General features: G+C 37.3%; 3 protein-coding genes across 3 annotated transcripts in view; 2 read left to right on the top strand and 1 right to left on the bottom strand.

Moving 5' to 3' along the window:
• The first annotated feature begins 16 nt into the window (after window positions 1-16).
• On the top strand, window positions 17-3,805 carry LOC110063251 (uncharacterized). Its single transcript, XM_020770211.2, has 2 exons — window positions 17-429; window positions 1,011-3,805. The coding sequence occupies exon 2, from the start codon at window positions 1,047-1,049 to the stop codon at window positions 2,571-2,573; it is 1,527 nt and encodes a 508-aa protein (XP_020625870.2). The 5' UTR covers window positions 17-429; window positions 1,011-1,046; the 3' UTR covers window positions 2,574-3,805.
• Window positions 3,113-10,127, bottom strand: LOC110063254 (HAUS augmin-like complex subunit 1). Its single transcript, XM_020770213.2, has 9 exons — window positions 9,999-10,127; window positions 7,034-7,208; window positions 6,575-6,707; window positions 6,331-6,465; window positions 6,101-6,224; window positions 5,851-5,916; window positions 4,963-5,034; window positions 4,684-4,731; window positions 3,113-4,511 (listed from the first exon to the last, which is right to left on the bottom strand). Exons 1-9 carry the CDS (start codon window positions 10,041-10,043, stop codon window positions 4,461-4,463), a joined length of 849 nt encoding a protein of 282 aa, XP_020625872.2. The 5' UTR covers window positions 10,044-10,127; the 3' UTR covers window positions 3,113-4,460.
• The window catches only part of LOC110063249 (AP-3 complex subunit beta-2-like), a 21,523-nt gene continuing 17,087 nt past the window's right edge, over window positions 10,127-14,562 (top strand). Inside the window, exons 1-8 of the mRNA XM_089296340.1 lie at window positions 10,127-10,293; window positions 10,404-10,479; window positions 11,625-11,699; window positions 11,888-11,983; window positions 12,410-12,505; window positions 12,931-12,995; window positions 13,787-13,853; window positions 14,282-14,464. Of these exons, the coding sequence (XP_089152466.1) occupies window positions 10,208-10,293; window positions 10,404-10,479; window positions 11,625-11,699; window positions 11,888-11,983; window positions 12,410-12,505; window positions 12,931-12,995; window positions 13,787-13,853; window positions 14,282-14,464 (744 nt within the window). The 5' untranslated portion in view covers window positions 10,127-10,207. The remainder of the gene's footprint in view (window positions 10,294-10,403; window positions 10,480-11,624; window positions 11,700-11,887; window positions 11,984-12,409; window positions 12,506-12,930; window positions 12,996-13,786; window positions 13,854-14,281; window positions 14,465-14,562) is intronic.

Genomic DNA, 14,562 nt, shown 5'->3' with positions numbered 1-14,562 from the left:
CTTCCGGTGAGAATTTGTTGTTTACACGCGAGCGGCTTTGGTGAAATGAATGGGAAAGAGTTATTAGTTATTTGCTTCGTTACCGTAGTACCGCACCTGTCGAGAAAGAATTTTCGTTCCTAGGAAACGAGCCCTGTCCATTTTATGGCCAGAGGCGATTATTTACTGGCGCTGGTCGAATATACGGGAAAATAGTCCCTCCATATTTTTATCGTGACTTCATCCACGCTTTCGTTCTCATCTTCTCGCACAGCAACCTTCTGTTACTATAAAGTCAGGTGATAGGGCAGCTGCCTCTCTGTAAACCACCCGTGACCACATAAAGCGAAGCTGCAAGTTGAAATTCTCTTCTAGCGTAATTGTTAGCATAACAAGCAAGGAAGAAGGCTCCTGAAGCAATTTTCCGTGTGGCGTACAGACAGCAACACAGTAAGTTCGCTTGCTCGTTAATTTAATAATCCACTAAAAATCTACGGAGTTTATTAAATGTTGGGGCCCTTCCAGCTTTCAATTTTAGCGTCAGTTCGCTGAGCGTAATGTTTGTGTGTATATAGTACGATACTAGAAGCCATTGAGGCACGGATTTTCTGTCTTGGATGGTGTTTGTTCCGTTTGTCTCAATATTTATTATGTACCCTCATCAAGGAATATCTGATAAGGCACGACCGAATTTACAGTAAAATTGTTCTGAGGGTTTTCAATTGGGTTTTCAGTAACGTTCCCTAATTAAAACATTGAGTTTTTTCCCGTTTCTGTGTTGTTCGGACACATTGCTTATGCAAAGTGAGTTATACAAAGAGGAACTGTTTATTCTTCGCTGTCTCGATGAGAATATTGCTATTGTTTCTAATGGCAAACAGAAAATTAAAAGTTCAAGAGGCGTAATCGGTAAGCGTTAATGAGGTACACTGTAGATGTACTAAAATTGAAGTGATCGGTCAGTGCTAAAACTTCACATGCTCTGCACAGTAGGGAAATATTAACCTTTCAGTATGTTTTTTTTCCTTCAGTTGGAAACAATCTGTTACTGCAAGACCGAATCCACCATGCCGAAACCGAAAACAGTGGTTTGTTATATTTGTGGGAGGGAATTCAGTTCACACTCCATTAACGTTCACGAACGCCAATGTGCCAAAAGGTGGGAGATGACAAAACAGAAGGAACAAGAAGAGGCTAAGCAACAGCCGAAAAGAAAATCTTCATACGAGCCTCGAAAGCGAAGAGTTCTTCCTGACTTGCCCACCTTCGACAGACAGCAAAGTTTAAGCATGGATGACATAAGAGGCTCATTACAGACAGGTCTGTCTGACCAAAGACCCAATACTGTCACCATTAAAGACTTCGAACAGGGACAAAAATTGCTAAAAGAGCGTTCAAAGTCACTGGCCACTACTACTCCATTATTGAGACCAGGGACTGCCACATTATCAGGACACATGTCTCATTCTTCTTGTGAACTTAGCACACAAGAGAGGTTAGAAGTGCAGTCACATTCCTCTACAGAGCAAAACTCATCAGATGAGGAAGACATTGACAAGTGCAGTGAAGCCACATACACTGTATCTAAAGAGACAGATGACAATACTTGTGCGAGACCAGGGAGGGCCAAGTACGCAATGCCTACTTTTCTAAACAGGGATGATTCACCAGAATCATTATCTGGATCATCTGACTCAGGAACTGGGAAGGAAATATCTTCATCTGATGCAAATTTCTCCTTGTCAAACAACCCAAACTTGAAAGTTTGTTATATCTGTGGACGTGAATATGGATCTAAATCCTTGAAAATTCACGAGCCTCAGTGCCTGAAGAAATGGCGCCTTGCCAATCCCAAACGTTCCCGCAGCCCTTGTGGTCGACAAAATGGACTTAGTAAAGCAAGTTCAGTTACTTCCCTAACAAGTCATGATATCTATTCACAAAGCCCTCAGAGAAATACAACCCTTGCTTCCTCACCAGTGCTGAAACAAAGTAAACCTCGCTCTGCATCTTGTGACAATCTCCTTGATAGCAGCATCAACAAGAGGAAACAGTCCAGAGGAAGTCAGCAAGTGTCAAAGATGGTTCTTTGTTATATTTGTGGTAAACAGTTTACCACACACTCTCTGCCAATCCATGAAAAACAATGTCTGAAAAAATGGGAGGCACAGAAAAAGTCAGAAGCTAAAGAGAAGTCACAGAAAGAGAAACAATCAAAGAAAAGAAACTCAATTCACTTGCCTGTCACAATAAAAATTGATCGTGTCGAAGAGAACAATAACAAAGAAATGCTAATGCCACAGAAAAGTGGGAGTTATGGTGACCCACTAACACCAGAGCTGGGAACGTTTCATAATGAAGAAGCCAGTTTGGCAGATGAACCACAAGAAAAGGAAAGCTTTACGCCATGTAAGCCTGCATTGGTTGTTTGTTATCTTTGTGGTCGTGAGTATGGGTCTGCCTCAATTTCAATCCACGAGAAACAATGCCTAAAGAGATGGCACACAAAAGAGGCAAGGAAAGCAAAGGGGACTCCAAAATCAACAGGGAAACAGATGGGGCAGGCACAAAAAACAAGAGCATTTGTTTCATGAATCTTTGCCTTGTTATACCAATACAGTTAAAAGACACTTCTGGTATGTGGACACTGAGTCACCCAGGATGAAACGGGGCTGTCTGATGCTACAGTATCTCTCTGGCTATGTTTTCAAAGTAATCCTTAAAAAAAAGAACTACACTATTAATCTGACTTTTTTTTTGTCTGGGACGTGATTTTTGTCTGGTCAGTCAGTGTCACTTGGCAACAACCTAGTAACTAATGGACATAAGAAACTTATTGCTTTTTCTTGAGGTTTTGTTTAACATGAACACTATTGTAACCTCTGATCAGTGGATACGTATTGCTAGAAGACACTGATTAGAATTCCTAGAACAGATAATATTGAATTTACTTGCATTTGTGCCAATGTTTGGAAGATTTGACTGCTCTACTATTTTTATTTAATTTTAACTACAACAGAAAATGTTTGGATAAATGTTTTGCAAGGCCATATTATTTTTATCCAGGATTTGAACTATAAACTGAATCATACATTGCAAAAATATTTGTAAGTTTAACTCCTTTAGTTAGCACTTTTTTAACTGTACTTTTGGAGGCATTTTTATTTCACTAGTTTTTATAAACAGTAACATGAACTTCTGTGGTTTAACATGCTTTGTCTAAAAATGTTTCCCTGTGTACACCTTGTTCTTAGATAAGACATACTCCTATGACAACCATGCAATCCTGACTTCCAAATACTCTGAGATAGATGACCAAAATTTACAAAGGCAACTACACATAATTATTACAGCCACAGGGTTTTTGCTACAATGCATGTTGACTTTGTTGAAAAACACAGCATTACCTTTAGCTAATGTCAATAGCCTTAAATTATTTCTTTATTGTAGCTGCTTAAATAATATATTGCTAAATAAAAATATACCGACAGCCACAATAGAAGCTAAACCACCTTTTCTGAAAATGAATGTAAAAATTTATGGGCAGAATCATTTTAATAATATTTTTAAATCAGACTTGATAACTTTGACTGTGTATTTTCAGAACTAGGTTTTTCTTATTTAATTAAAGACAAATAATGGAATTTTTTCCTAAAGGTATTTTGAATTTAAGATATCAATATCTGCTATCTTATTGAAAGTTTGTGCAATATTTATTGATAATAACCTATATTGTTAAATGAGATACTTACTGAGTGTGTTGAAATATTGTACAGGTGTGTGAGAACTTTTTATTATTATGAATAAATATGCTGAATTGGCTCGATAGTTTGTCTTGTACTGTCACAGGACTTGTGATTGAAATTCAGCAGTCCTTGCTATTCAGAAGTCTTACTGGACTGGGGTAATAAACCAGTGGTTGCTTTTACATAACAGGCTCAGCTGTCATGGTATTGAGAATCAGAATTTATATCACAAAGCTAAACTTTTTTAATTTGTAAGTCATCTCGAAATAAGTTCAAACTACTTCAATTTTGCTACGTTTTCTTACTGCATTAAATGTCAGGTTCCCTATGCAGTGACCAATAATCCTCTAGTGATATCTTGCAGAGTTCAGCACTTTTTGTGGTACAAAACCATTGGTTTGCATACATATGCCTGTCAAGAGAGTCAAGGTACACCACTGGAACAGATGTCACTCTTGATAAATCCTAGTATGAAGACCTGCCATTTCATGACTAGTGAAGAATTTAATGGCACAAGCTGCTTGAGGGCCACATGCCAACTTGTCATAATCAAGATACATCATTTTTGGCTCAGCAACCCTCACTCAAACTTCTTTTGGTTCTGTCACATCTTAGTACCATTTCAAACCAGCATCGCACTAGGGTGATATGTTCTAGTAGGACTTGATGCAGATTCTTTATTTTCAGTCCTCTTGCACTTGACAACAATAACAACGGGGACCACATCAACAGATATCACAAGTGAAGTGTGTCTATACTGATTGATAGTTGTTTCTCTAAGAGTTCCTGAGAATGCAAAATATGAGCATTAATTTCAATAAATTTGTTAACAAAACAGTGTTATCATCAGAACAAAGCAGTAAGCAATATTATTAAGTATTCTCAATGTCCTTTGAAAGGTTATGATAAGCATCTTCAGACATGTAGGATGAAACAAAAAATTATCAATGAAACATACCAATTGCATCTTTGCTTCTTCAACTTTAACTCTAGCCTGAGAAATATCCTAAAAAAAATTTATGCCAAGTTTTGCCAGTGAGACACATAACAATAAGAATTAGGTACTGAGAGATACACATTGTTGACTGTGCATTCAAACTGGAATTAAGATTCTCTCAATGAGTCATAAGTTAAACACTAACAAGGATGATAATTATCATCTTGTGACTGATTTATGCTGGGTTACAAACACTTTCTAATGAATCAAAATAGCTCTTGTTTCAAAAGCAATACTTACTGGTGGTAGGCTGTGGTAACCTTCTAACTTGCTTTTTATTGGTTTCATCTTTTCCTTGATTAGTCTTACTTCCTGCAAATTCAAATGGATTTTGTTTTGTGAACACAACAAAATGTAACAATCAAATGAACAGAACAAGAATGGCTAATTAAAAGACTGGAGATAAATGGAGTGCTATAACAGATTTTAATAATTTTGGTGAACTTAAAGTTAGGTCAGTGTCAAATTGTTCTTATAATGTAAACCCTGTTGATAGTGCACAATAAAGTAAGTTGAAGTTGAAGTCAAATACAATGGACCAATTTTGATATATTAAAATTCAACCTAAAACAATAGACCTCAGAACGAGGCTCTGGGGAATAACTACAGAGTTTGTGGGGTTGCTGAGGCCTATTGTGTTAGGCTGAATTTCAATACATCACATATATATGGCAAGTTAGATGTCTAGATACATGTAAAACTGGTATCGAAGTATGCATGTATGCATGCGATTTTGATCTGAGAGTCTCTCCTTTTCACCAGTATTATGTTGAGGAGAGGGAGGTTCCGTGACTTCATGGTTAGTGTGCTCATCTCCAGATTGAGTGGTCTGGGTGCAAGACCTGGCTGGGGACGTTGTGTTGTGTTCTTGGGCAAGACACTTTTGTCTTTACTCTCACAGTGCCTCTCTCCACCCAGGTGTATAAATGGGTACCAGCAAACTTAATGCTGGGGGTAACCCTGCGATGGACTAGCATCCCATCCAGGGAGGAGTAGAATTACTCCTAGTTGCTTCATGCTACAGAAACCGAGATAAGCCCTGGCCTGATGGGCCACTTGGCTTGTATGCAGACTTCACTGTTGAGGAGAGAATTTCATGGATGGACAAAGCTGTGTTTCTACATGTACCTCAGCTTTCTTGACAAGGGATCCATGGTAGATTGAAGAATCTAACTGAACTTGACTTTGATATGCCTATTAAAAGTGAGAGGAGAAACTAATTAATGTACTTACATGTATAACACTATGCAAGGTTCACTTTAGAGAGAATAGAAGGTAAATCATTAACAGTAACAGTAAATGCTGATACTCCAGCTAACAAAAAATTGGTGGCTTATCAATATACTACAATTACTCAAACTATTATTATGAATTGAACCTCAAGTTCCTTGTTGAGTTTTGCATATTCTTTGCACTTCAGTTTCACAAATTCAGTTTCTTGAGAGTTTTTCTTCAGCTGCGGAGTCTGTAAGGCTACTTGATCCTGAAGACCATCAAGGGACCTAGAAATGTACAATCAATCACAATGACATGTATGCAACTTTTACAAAGGAACATGTTAAGTTTCATTTACTGAGGCAGGCAAAACAACAATCTGAAGCTGCATACCTTTGTAAGTCAGAGGTAGTAGTTTTTGCCTTCTTGGTCCTCACCAAGAGTCTGGAAAGAAGTCGTTTCTCTTCTGTGTTCGCATCAATTGCTGCAAACAGGGCTTGGCTTTGTTCTGCAATCCCTAACAAAAGACTGAACACAGGAGAACTTCTAGCAGTAAAGAAAGAGTAGAGTTTATTACCTTCACAATCCTTTATTATTTGCTAATATAAATTTAGCGGCAAAAATTGATAAGACATACCTTGATGTGGAACAATTCTTAGTGCCAAGCAACTGGGCCAGAGATGTAAGGGTTTTCAAGCTCATTCGTCCTGACTGTGACATGCTGGATACTGGTAAACCCACTTGCTCTGTTATCCTACTTAGCCTTTCAACTGATTACACACAAAGCAAATACTATTAATAAACAGTTTCACATAGTTCCACACCTACTGTGAGTTCTCTCAAACCATGAAAACCTAAAATATAATTTACATGATACCAAACCGTGGAAATTTTTCTGCTATTCTCAAGTTGCAGACAACTTGACTATAACTTGTGGCAGACAATCTTTTAACAGACAATCTTCTTGTTCTGCTGGCAAAAATATTTTGGTCACTTGAAGGAAAAAGGAAAAGAATTACTTTAAGCCTATCAGAATATACATAGTATTTATACCATGTATATCAACAACAAATAAGATTGTAAAATTAACAATTACCCTCAGCAGAGTATTCTGCTGTTTTTTGGATGTAATCCTTGGTGATAATTTCAGCATGTTTGTTCTGTTCTAGATTTCTTCTGGCAAGTTGCTCTAGGACGCTCAACGTAAAAGTGTTGATTTCAAACTGAGGGATGGGATCCTCCCCATAAACTAGCTGTAGCCAAGAAAAAACCTGTTTAAAATCAAAACATTTCAGTCAACACAGCATACATAACAAAAAAAATGATATCTTTCTTTGGAATCTCAATAATACATAAAGAAAATTAAGGGAAGGTTTGATGGTCTAATGTACTTTTGGTTATGTTTACTGAAGATTGAGAGTTCAGGGTTCTTCTGAAGAAGGCTGTAATGTCAGGTTCATGGCAACTGTTGAAAGGCTGAATTGTCACTTGCTAGACAACTTGTCACGATGAGACTAGCATGTGTGGGAGATGCTTTACTAATAAAATATAACCAGAGATCACAGAAAATCAGCTGTGATTGACGGTGATTTAATTGACGATAATTGAACGTAAACTGAAATATAATGCAGTGAATAAACTAATTACTAGATAATAGAAGATTACAAGACGACAAGAGTCACGAAGCAATAATAGTGAACATTCCAATCATAACTGCGGTGTGGCAATACTTCCAGTCAAACTTCTCTGTAAAGACACAATTAAAGATCATCAGTGATCCCTAGCAGATACACATACTGCTAACTGTCTTAGTACAATAAATGATAACACTCTAAAATCTTGAAAGCAATAAAATTGCACGATGCAATAAAAACATGCTTGTGTGAGCGCCACTGAAAGCGATATGGGAATTTACTAGCAAGGAAAGGACTTTAACTGAATTATCAAAGATTCTTGTAGGAAGTTGAGACTAGGGGGAGTATAAACTATAAAGACCTACCACTAAAACAAGATGAAATAAAAACTTTGAAAACTAGGGCTCTGCCATGTGTTGGACTTAGTAATAATAGTAATAATAATAATAATAATAATAATAATAATAATAATAATGGCATTTCGGGCAGCATATCCACAGGGTGGCTCTTCGCCTGCCCGATGCTAACTAAATTTACAATTGTAAAAAGGTTAAAAGATATCAAAAAATTTATATCTATATGTAAACGAGATAAAATTGTGTTTTGAGATATGCTAAAATAAATAAATGAATAAATAAATAATTAAAATTATGCCAGATGTTCTAAAGCTCTCTTAAAAATAATGTTTTTGGTGTCTTTACAAAATTTAATATAGTCTTGGCAGCACCTCACATTGCTGGGCAACCTGTTAAATAAACTTGCAGTCTGGTCCCGTAGAGTATTATTAATTAAATTAATTAAAATTAGTACACTAGGCTGTTCTACAAAAACTGAGACTAAAGGTACTTAAGGTTAAAACACGTCCAAACTTGAAACTTACACTAAAAAGCAAGCATAGAAAATAGTTTGTACTTACACATCGGTTCCTGCTTGCACTCTAAATAGTCGAGGGTAGCTTAAAACTTAATTTACTTTAAAACACGTACTGTGCACAATAACTGAAACTTGAACTACAGGCAGGAATGTGCCGCGAACACTATCTATATACATCCACGCGTAAAAACTAATGACGTCATTGCTAAGCAACAAATTGGCGAATTAGAAAGAATCAAGATTACTCACTTAATTGGAGAAGCCTTGATATAGTGTTCATTACAAAGGCTAACATTTGAATCATCAGCTTCAATAGCTTGTTATGGTGGTTACAGGACTTTCCAATTTGTTAAATAGCTATAAAGCCCTCCTTTGCAGCTCAACAGTTTCTTTAGAAACTAATACCTTACTTTGCTATGATTGTAAACGAACTGTGATCATGGCAATTTCTTTTTGAAGCTGCACTAGGCCAAACTATTTTAGTCACAGGGTCAATTGAGGGGCTACCTAATGTAGTGGTATCCCAAGTCCATAAAAATATAACTCCCAAATGTCCTGAAACTTGTGGAAGACATTCAATCTGCCACCAGCAGTTGATGAAACAAGCTACAATTGCCTTGGAAATAAACCTTGTATTCTGTAGGAACTTACAGAGCATCACAGAAAGTACACTTCCTAAATAAATGATTTTGCAAGTAAACTGCAGATGTTGAATAAATTACTGTTACCAAATTTTACATCCACTTAACTAGCCAGCTATACATTATGTACTTGTCATTGGTTTGCCCAGGGTTGACCCTTGGAAAAAACCCCTCAGGGAGGGGAATGTCATGTGAATGTTATGCCCTATACCCTAGGGATTTAGTAGGGTTTTGTTTGACTGTGAAAACAAATCCTCAAGGAGTCCCGGGTTAAACCCTGGAACCGCTGGGGATTTGATAAGCCAGTGATAAGTGCATTAGCATTGATCAAAGTGAAATTACGAAAGTTAAAGTTTCCTAAAGTTTGTCTCAAAGGCAACTTAAAGCTCCTTTAGGGTTATTCAGATCAGGATCAGTTATCCAAGATAACCTGGATCATGGTACATCAAAGGAACCGACGAATCCCTTCGGCCTTGTGTGCTGCACCACTTGGGTCACTGATCCGGATCATTCCAAAGGAACACATCCTTACACCCCGGGCATTACACTCTAATGTGTTAAATGACCGTCTAGAAAGTTGTTAGACTTTCTCAAAGGCCTTCGCGGATGTAGGCTAGGCAGACCCGGCGCTCCACTACCTATTAGGCTATACCTGCGCTATTCGTACTCAATTTTTGATCGTCCCACCACAACTAGGTTGGGAGAAGCTATATCACGGGCGTAGATCGAGGGAGTATGGGGTTTGGACGCTTGGATGTTGTTTACACTACGTGTCGCCGCTCGACTAGCATGACTTGTGGCCAACATTAGAAAGCTGTCGATTTGATTCGTTTTAATGTTACAGCAAGTCGGCAACTGTTTTCCGACTACCATTTTTGTATCTGTCCAACAAATACACAGTAAATAAACTCACTTGGTTATGTTTTCCTCCACTTTCAGTCGTTTGAAATGCCGCCATATTATCTTCGTATTCTTGAAAATGGCGGGTTTGTAAATATGTCCCATGGTTCCTTTTGTCGCGTCGGATAGAGGACTGGCGCTAAGTCACTGAGTTCCACGACGGCAGCCATGTTCGAGTAGCGGAAGAAAAGATTTAATCCTTCTGTTTCTAACCCTTTAAATATGTCTTATAACGCTGAGAAACCGTCAGGAGACCCTGATGTTCCTGATACAACAGCTGGTGGATTTTTCTCTAGTGATTTTCAAAGGTAACTTCCATCCTTTCTGTATGATTTCCGCAAATCTTGCTTATGACCTTTTATTATTGTCACGAGGTTTCGATTTCTTAAGTTAATTGAGATCTCAATTTGTGTTGTAGGCACGATGATTTGAAGAGTATGTTGGATAGCTCAAAAGACAATCTTAAACTTGACGCTATGAAGAGGATAATAGGGGTATGTCTTGATGTGTTAGCTAGGCGTCAACAGTTCTAGATCTTCACGAGACATAAGTGAACATGAAGGACACCACAGATAATAAGCCTTAATTATTTGATTATGATGCTTTGTGTACTCAAGTACGCTTTGTCAGTTGATGTAAAAAAGATCGCATAGAATGTTGTGATATCATCATAACTAGTCCAAATCAGTCTATAACCAGAACACCCCCTGCCCTCCTCACTTACCTTCCCATTGTCGCAGTGAATGTATTTCTTATGTATATCCTGTAAATAACTTGAGTTAATGGGACAATTTAATGAGTGGCTTATACACAAGCTGCCAGTCTTACTTGAAAAGAGTGAGCCTGACTCTGCTCTGATAAAAGGCTAATCCTAAAATGTCAGAGTCAATTTTTAAACTCACTCCAGCAGAAAATTTAAATGCTATCCACTTTAAATTGATAATCACTAGTAATTCATTACTTTACTTGCACATGGATGCAGCAGTTTTATTAGATACTAATAACTTGGAGATGTCATTGTTGACCAAGAATCAATATACAAGTATGAATATTACATGTATGCATGGTTGAAGAAGCTTCTCTTCTGACTTTGTTACCATGACAGACGAATCTTATGTTTGGTTTTTCAGTCATTTCTTAAGTCGAACTATTCATTATAATAGCATGGTTATCATTTAGAATTCTCTATGTCCAGATGTGCCTCTTGACAGAGCTGTCATCAAGGTCCATAACCTGTAACACCTATTAAGGCAAGGCAACAGCTGACTCAAACCTTGATGGCGGTAGTGAGCACTGCTGGTGATATTTCTGTTTTATTAAAAAATATTCAGAACATTTTGTATACATATGTCTGGTATTTAAATATGCATTTGGTAGCAACATTGAGTTATGGTTAGAATAATGTTTTATCAATAAAAGACAATAATTTGCCATTACTGGACTTCTTGTACATGAAGCTTTTTCTGAGAAAAATGTTACCCATTTCCACTGGTTGAATTGAACAATGATGAATGGTTGTATATTTGTATGAAAGTAGATCTGAGCAATAAGACAGGTCATCACATTGATCTTCAATATTGTGAATGAGAATTGTAGATGCAGGCGTTGGTTAATGTGGTGTTTTCTTTTCTGATTATAGATGATGGCTGATGGTCGAGACATGTCAGGCCTTTTTGCAGCAGTTGTAAAAAATGTTGTTTCCAAAAATGTTGAGGCAAGTAATTTCTGTAAATGTCTGATAGCTTAATAATTCAAGGGACCACTGTAAACATGTTCACTCTTGCAAATAGGAATCTGATGTTAAAATGCCATCTTAAATTAAATTTTGCCAGTGAGTGTGACAGATGTACACAAATCATTTGCTTGTTTTCTATTCTAATAAACTATGTTTGATTTCATCAGGTCAAGAAGCTTGTCTACTTGTACCTTGTTAGATATGCTGAGGAACAACAAGATTTAGCCCTCCTTTCTATAAGCACATTTCAGAAGGGATTGAAGGTTAGTTACACAATGTAGCTTTAAGTCTTATGGAGTAGGGACAATAATTTGTGTGTATTACGTGAAGATATTGTGCATGTTGTGATTGGTCAATGCATCTTATTGACAATACCCTGCCAAACACTACTTTGTTGCTGCTGAGAATAGGTGTGGCTTGTGGTAGTCTATGATTAGAAATGATTAACGCTTTGGACTGCTGATCAATGGTCCAGCATCAAGCACTGGCTTGGGTTCATTTTGTTTTGTTTTGGGCTAGATCTTTACAAGATGCAAACTGTTCCTTAGTAGGGTGGTGTGTGTGTATATTGTCATTCTTCTGTCTTTTCACTTGTATCAATTTTTCAAAGGTTAAGAAAATTTTTGTACTATAAATTGAAAGCAAGTGTATATTACATTTAATTTTACAATTGTTTCCTCACTGAACAGGATCCAAATCAGCTTATTCGTGGAAGTGCCTTACGGGTCTTGTCAAGTATTAGAGTTCCTGTCATTGCACCAATCATGATGTTAGCAATAAAAGAGGTAAGTGCTGTTAATGGTGATTTACGTTTGCTGCTTTAGGTATTAAATTAAGGAAACTTCTGGATTCCACGTGATTACTTGGTTGAAAGAAAATAAACTGTCTGAGCTATCTAGTAAAACCTTCCATTTCTTGGTGTGACTCTATCACCATATAGTCTTAATCTTATCTACAACAATATTCTTGATTGTGATTGGTTCACTGCGCACCTATTTGTAATTGGTGCGTGATCACTTGGGGTGTCCAGTAACAGGGATCTAATTTGAACTTTTTTGTAATTGGATACCTACACCATTCGCATGTCAATTACGCGTGCTTTAATGTCCTCCTTCTTAATACAAACAATCCTGTCCCAGTCCAAACAGTCTGTCACCTTTGGATTATTTGGACTGGGTAAGCTAATGAACTGGTTATGTTTTATTCCTAGGGTGTAAATGACATGTCACCTTATGTACGTAAAACTGCTGCTCATGCCATCCCTAAGCTATACAGGTATCTCACTCTTAGTAACACTTGGAGGTTGCCAAGTGAAAAGTAGTAAATTTTTTCTATACTGGGTTTAAATACTGACTAAGATTATGGTGTTGTGTCTTTGTATAAAGAAAGAACCAAAGATTCTGGGTCACACCAAAGTGTTTATCCCACTTTCTGTAGAATTAGGTGATCATGAGTATTTCATTCCTCCCCTGGATTGAATGCTAGTCCATTACGGTGTTACCCCTCTCCCCTCCCTTGAAGATCACAGCACAGTGACCTTGCCTAGGACTCAAACCTGGACTATTTGATCCAGAGTTCAGCAAACTAACCATTAGGCTACCATAAATGTATGTCTTGGGCAAGATACCTACCCTTGCAGTGCCCCCGTCTACCCAGGAGTATAAAATCAGGGCTTGAAAAAATTGCTGACTAGAAAAGTATATTTTCTTGCTGGGCAAGTTACTTTTCATTTTCTCTTGCCCAATGGGCAAGGGTCCAGGTAAAGTCGTCTGCCAACTACCTCAAAACTAAAAGTAAACTAAGACTTGCCCAGGGCAAGCAAAATCTGATACAGTGTAGCTGGAATTCAAGTTTTTTTTAGCCCTGTAAATTGGTACCAGCAAACATGTGAGGCAACCAAATACGTATATAGTGATACAGTGGACTATGTAGGATCCCATCCAGTGGAAACCATGATAAGCTACTTGTACAGCAGTACAGGTTTCTTTGTCGAAAGTGTGGATATTAACTGTATGCTACTCTACAACTGCAGTGTTTGAATATTATAATTATGTTTTGATTTATAGTTTAGATCCCGAGCAGAAAGATTACCTGATTGAAGTTATAGAGAAACTCCTGAAAGACAAAACAACAGTAAGAAATTATTTCAAACCAGAAATGGAATGGTTACATGTAGCTAGTTGTGTGCTCGTTTATTTGCATTATTTAATCCCCTCTCTGCTTTTATGGCTCTCGATCAAGAGGACAAAAGAGCAAGAACAAGAATCCTTGTACTTTACAAGCATGGCTAGAATGCCATGTACATGTATGTTGTTTTCAGTGGAATCATACCTTACAGCTAACTCTTGAATACAGTGTATGTTTCCCTACAGTACATGACTGCAATAATATTGTTATGGTCCTAACATAACTTGTCAGTCATTTTCTCGTTTACTCCTAAGAACTCCTCAAGTACAGCCACTGCACTACATGTATTTTATCCTCATTTTGTTTGCCTATTTTGCATTGTCTAACTTAATACATGACAGCCATGTAATCTTGTTTTATTATATTTGAATTAGCTTGTTGCAGGTAGTGCTGTGATGGCTTTTGAGGATGTGTGCCCAGATAGAATTGACTTGATTCACAAAAACTACCGCAAATTGTGTAACCTGTTGGTAGACATTGATGAGTGGGGCCAAGTAGCAGTTATTCATATGTTAACAAGATATTCACGAACACAGTTTATTGATCCAAACAAAGAGGTGAGAATATCTAGTTGCATTACACAACTTTTAAACTACTGTATACAGTAGATCTTGGTTGATTGAAAGTACTCCAGTATTAACTTGATTGCAATTTT

Source organism: Orbicella faveolata, unplaced genomic scaffold (genome assembly GCF_042242905.1).
Source record: "Orbicella faveolata isolate gen_17 unplaced genomic scaffold, um_ofav_v1 contig_26, whole genome shotgun sequence".
Taxonomy (NCBI): Eukaryota; Metazoa; Cnidaria; class Anthozoa; order Scleractinia; family Merulinidae; genus Orbicella; species Orbicella faveolata.
Note: the sequence above shows the minus strand (reverse complement) of the source record. Positions and strands in the feature narration are given on the sequence as shown.

Bases quoted from the DNA above. Each gene is read 5' to 3' on its own strand.
- LOC110063254 (XM_020770213.2), bottom strand. From the start codon at position 10,043: ATGGCGGCATTTCAAACGACTGAAAGTGGAGGAAAACATAACCAA. The intron at 6,225-6,330 runs GTATGCAGCTTC...GTACATTTCTAG, and splicing joins ACTACCTCTGACTTACAAAG to GTCCCTTGATGGTCTTCAGG. The intron at 5,035-5,850 runs GTACATGTAGAA...TTGAATTTGCAG, and splicing joins CCCTTGTCAAGAAAGCTGAG to GAAGTAAGACTAATCAAGGA.
- LOC110063251 (XM_020770211.2), top strand. From the start codon at position 1,047: ATGCCGAAACCGAAAACAGTGGTTTGTTATATTTGTGGGAGGGAATTC.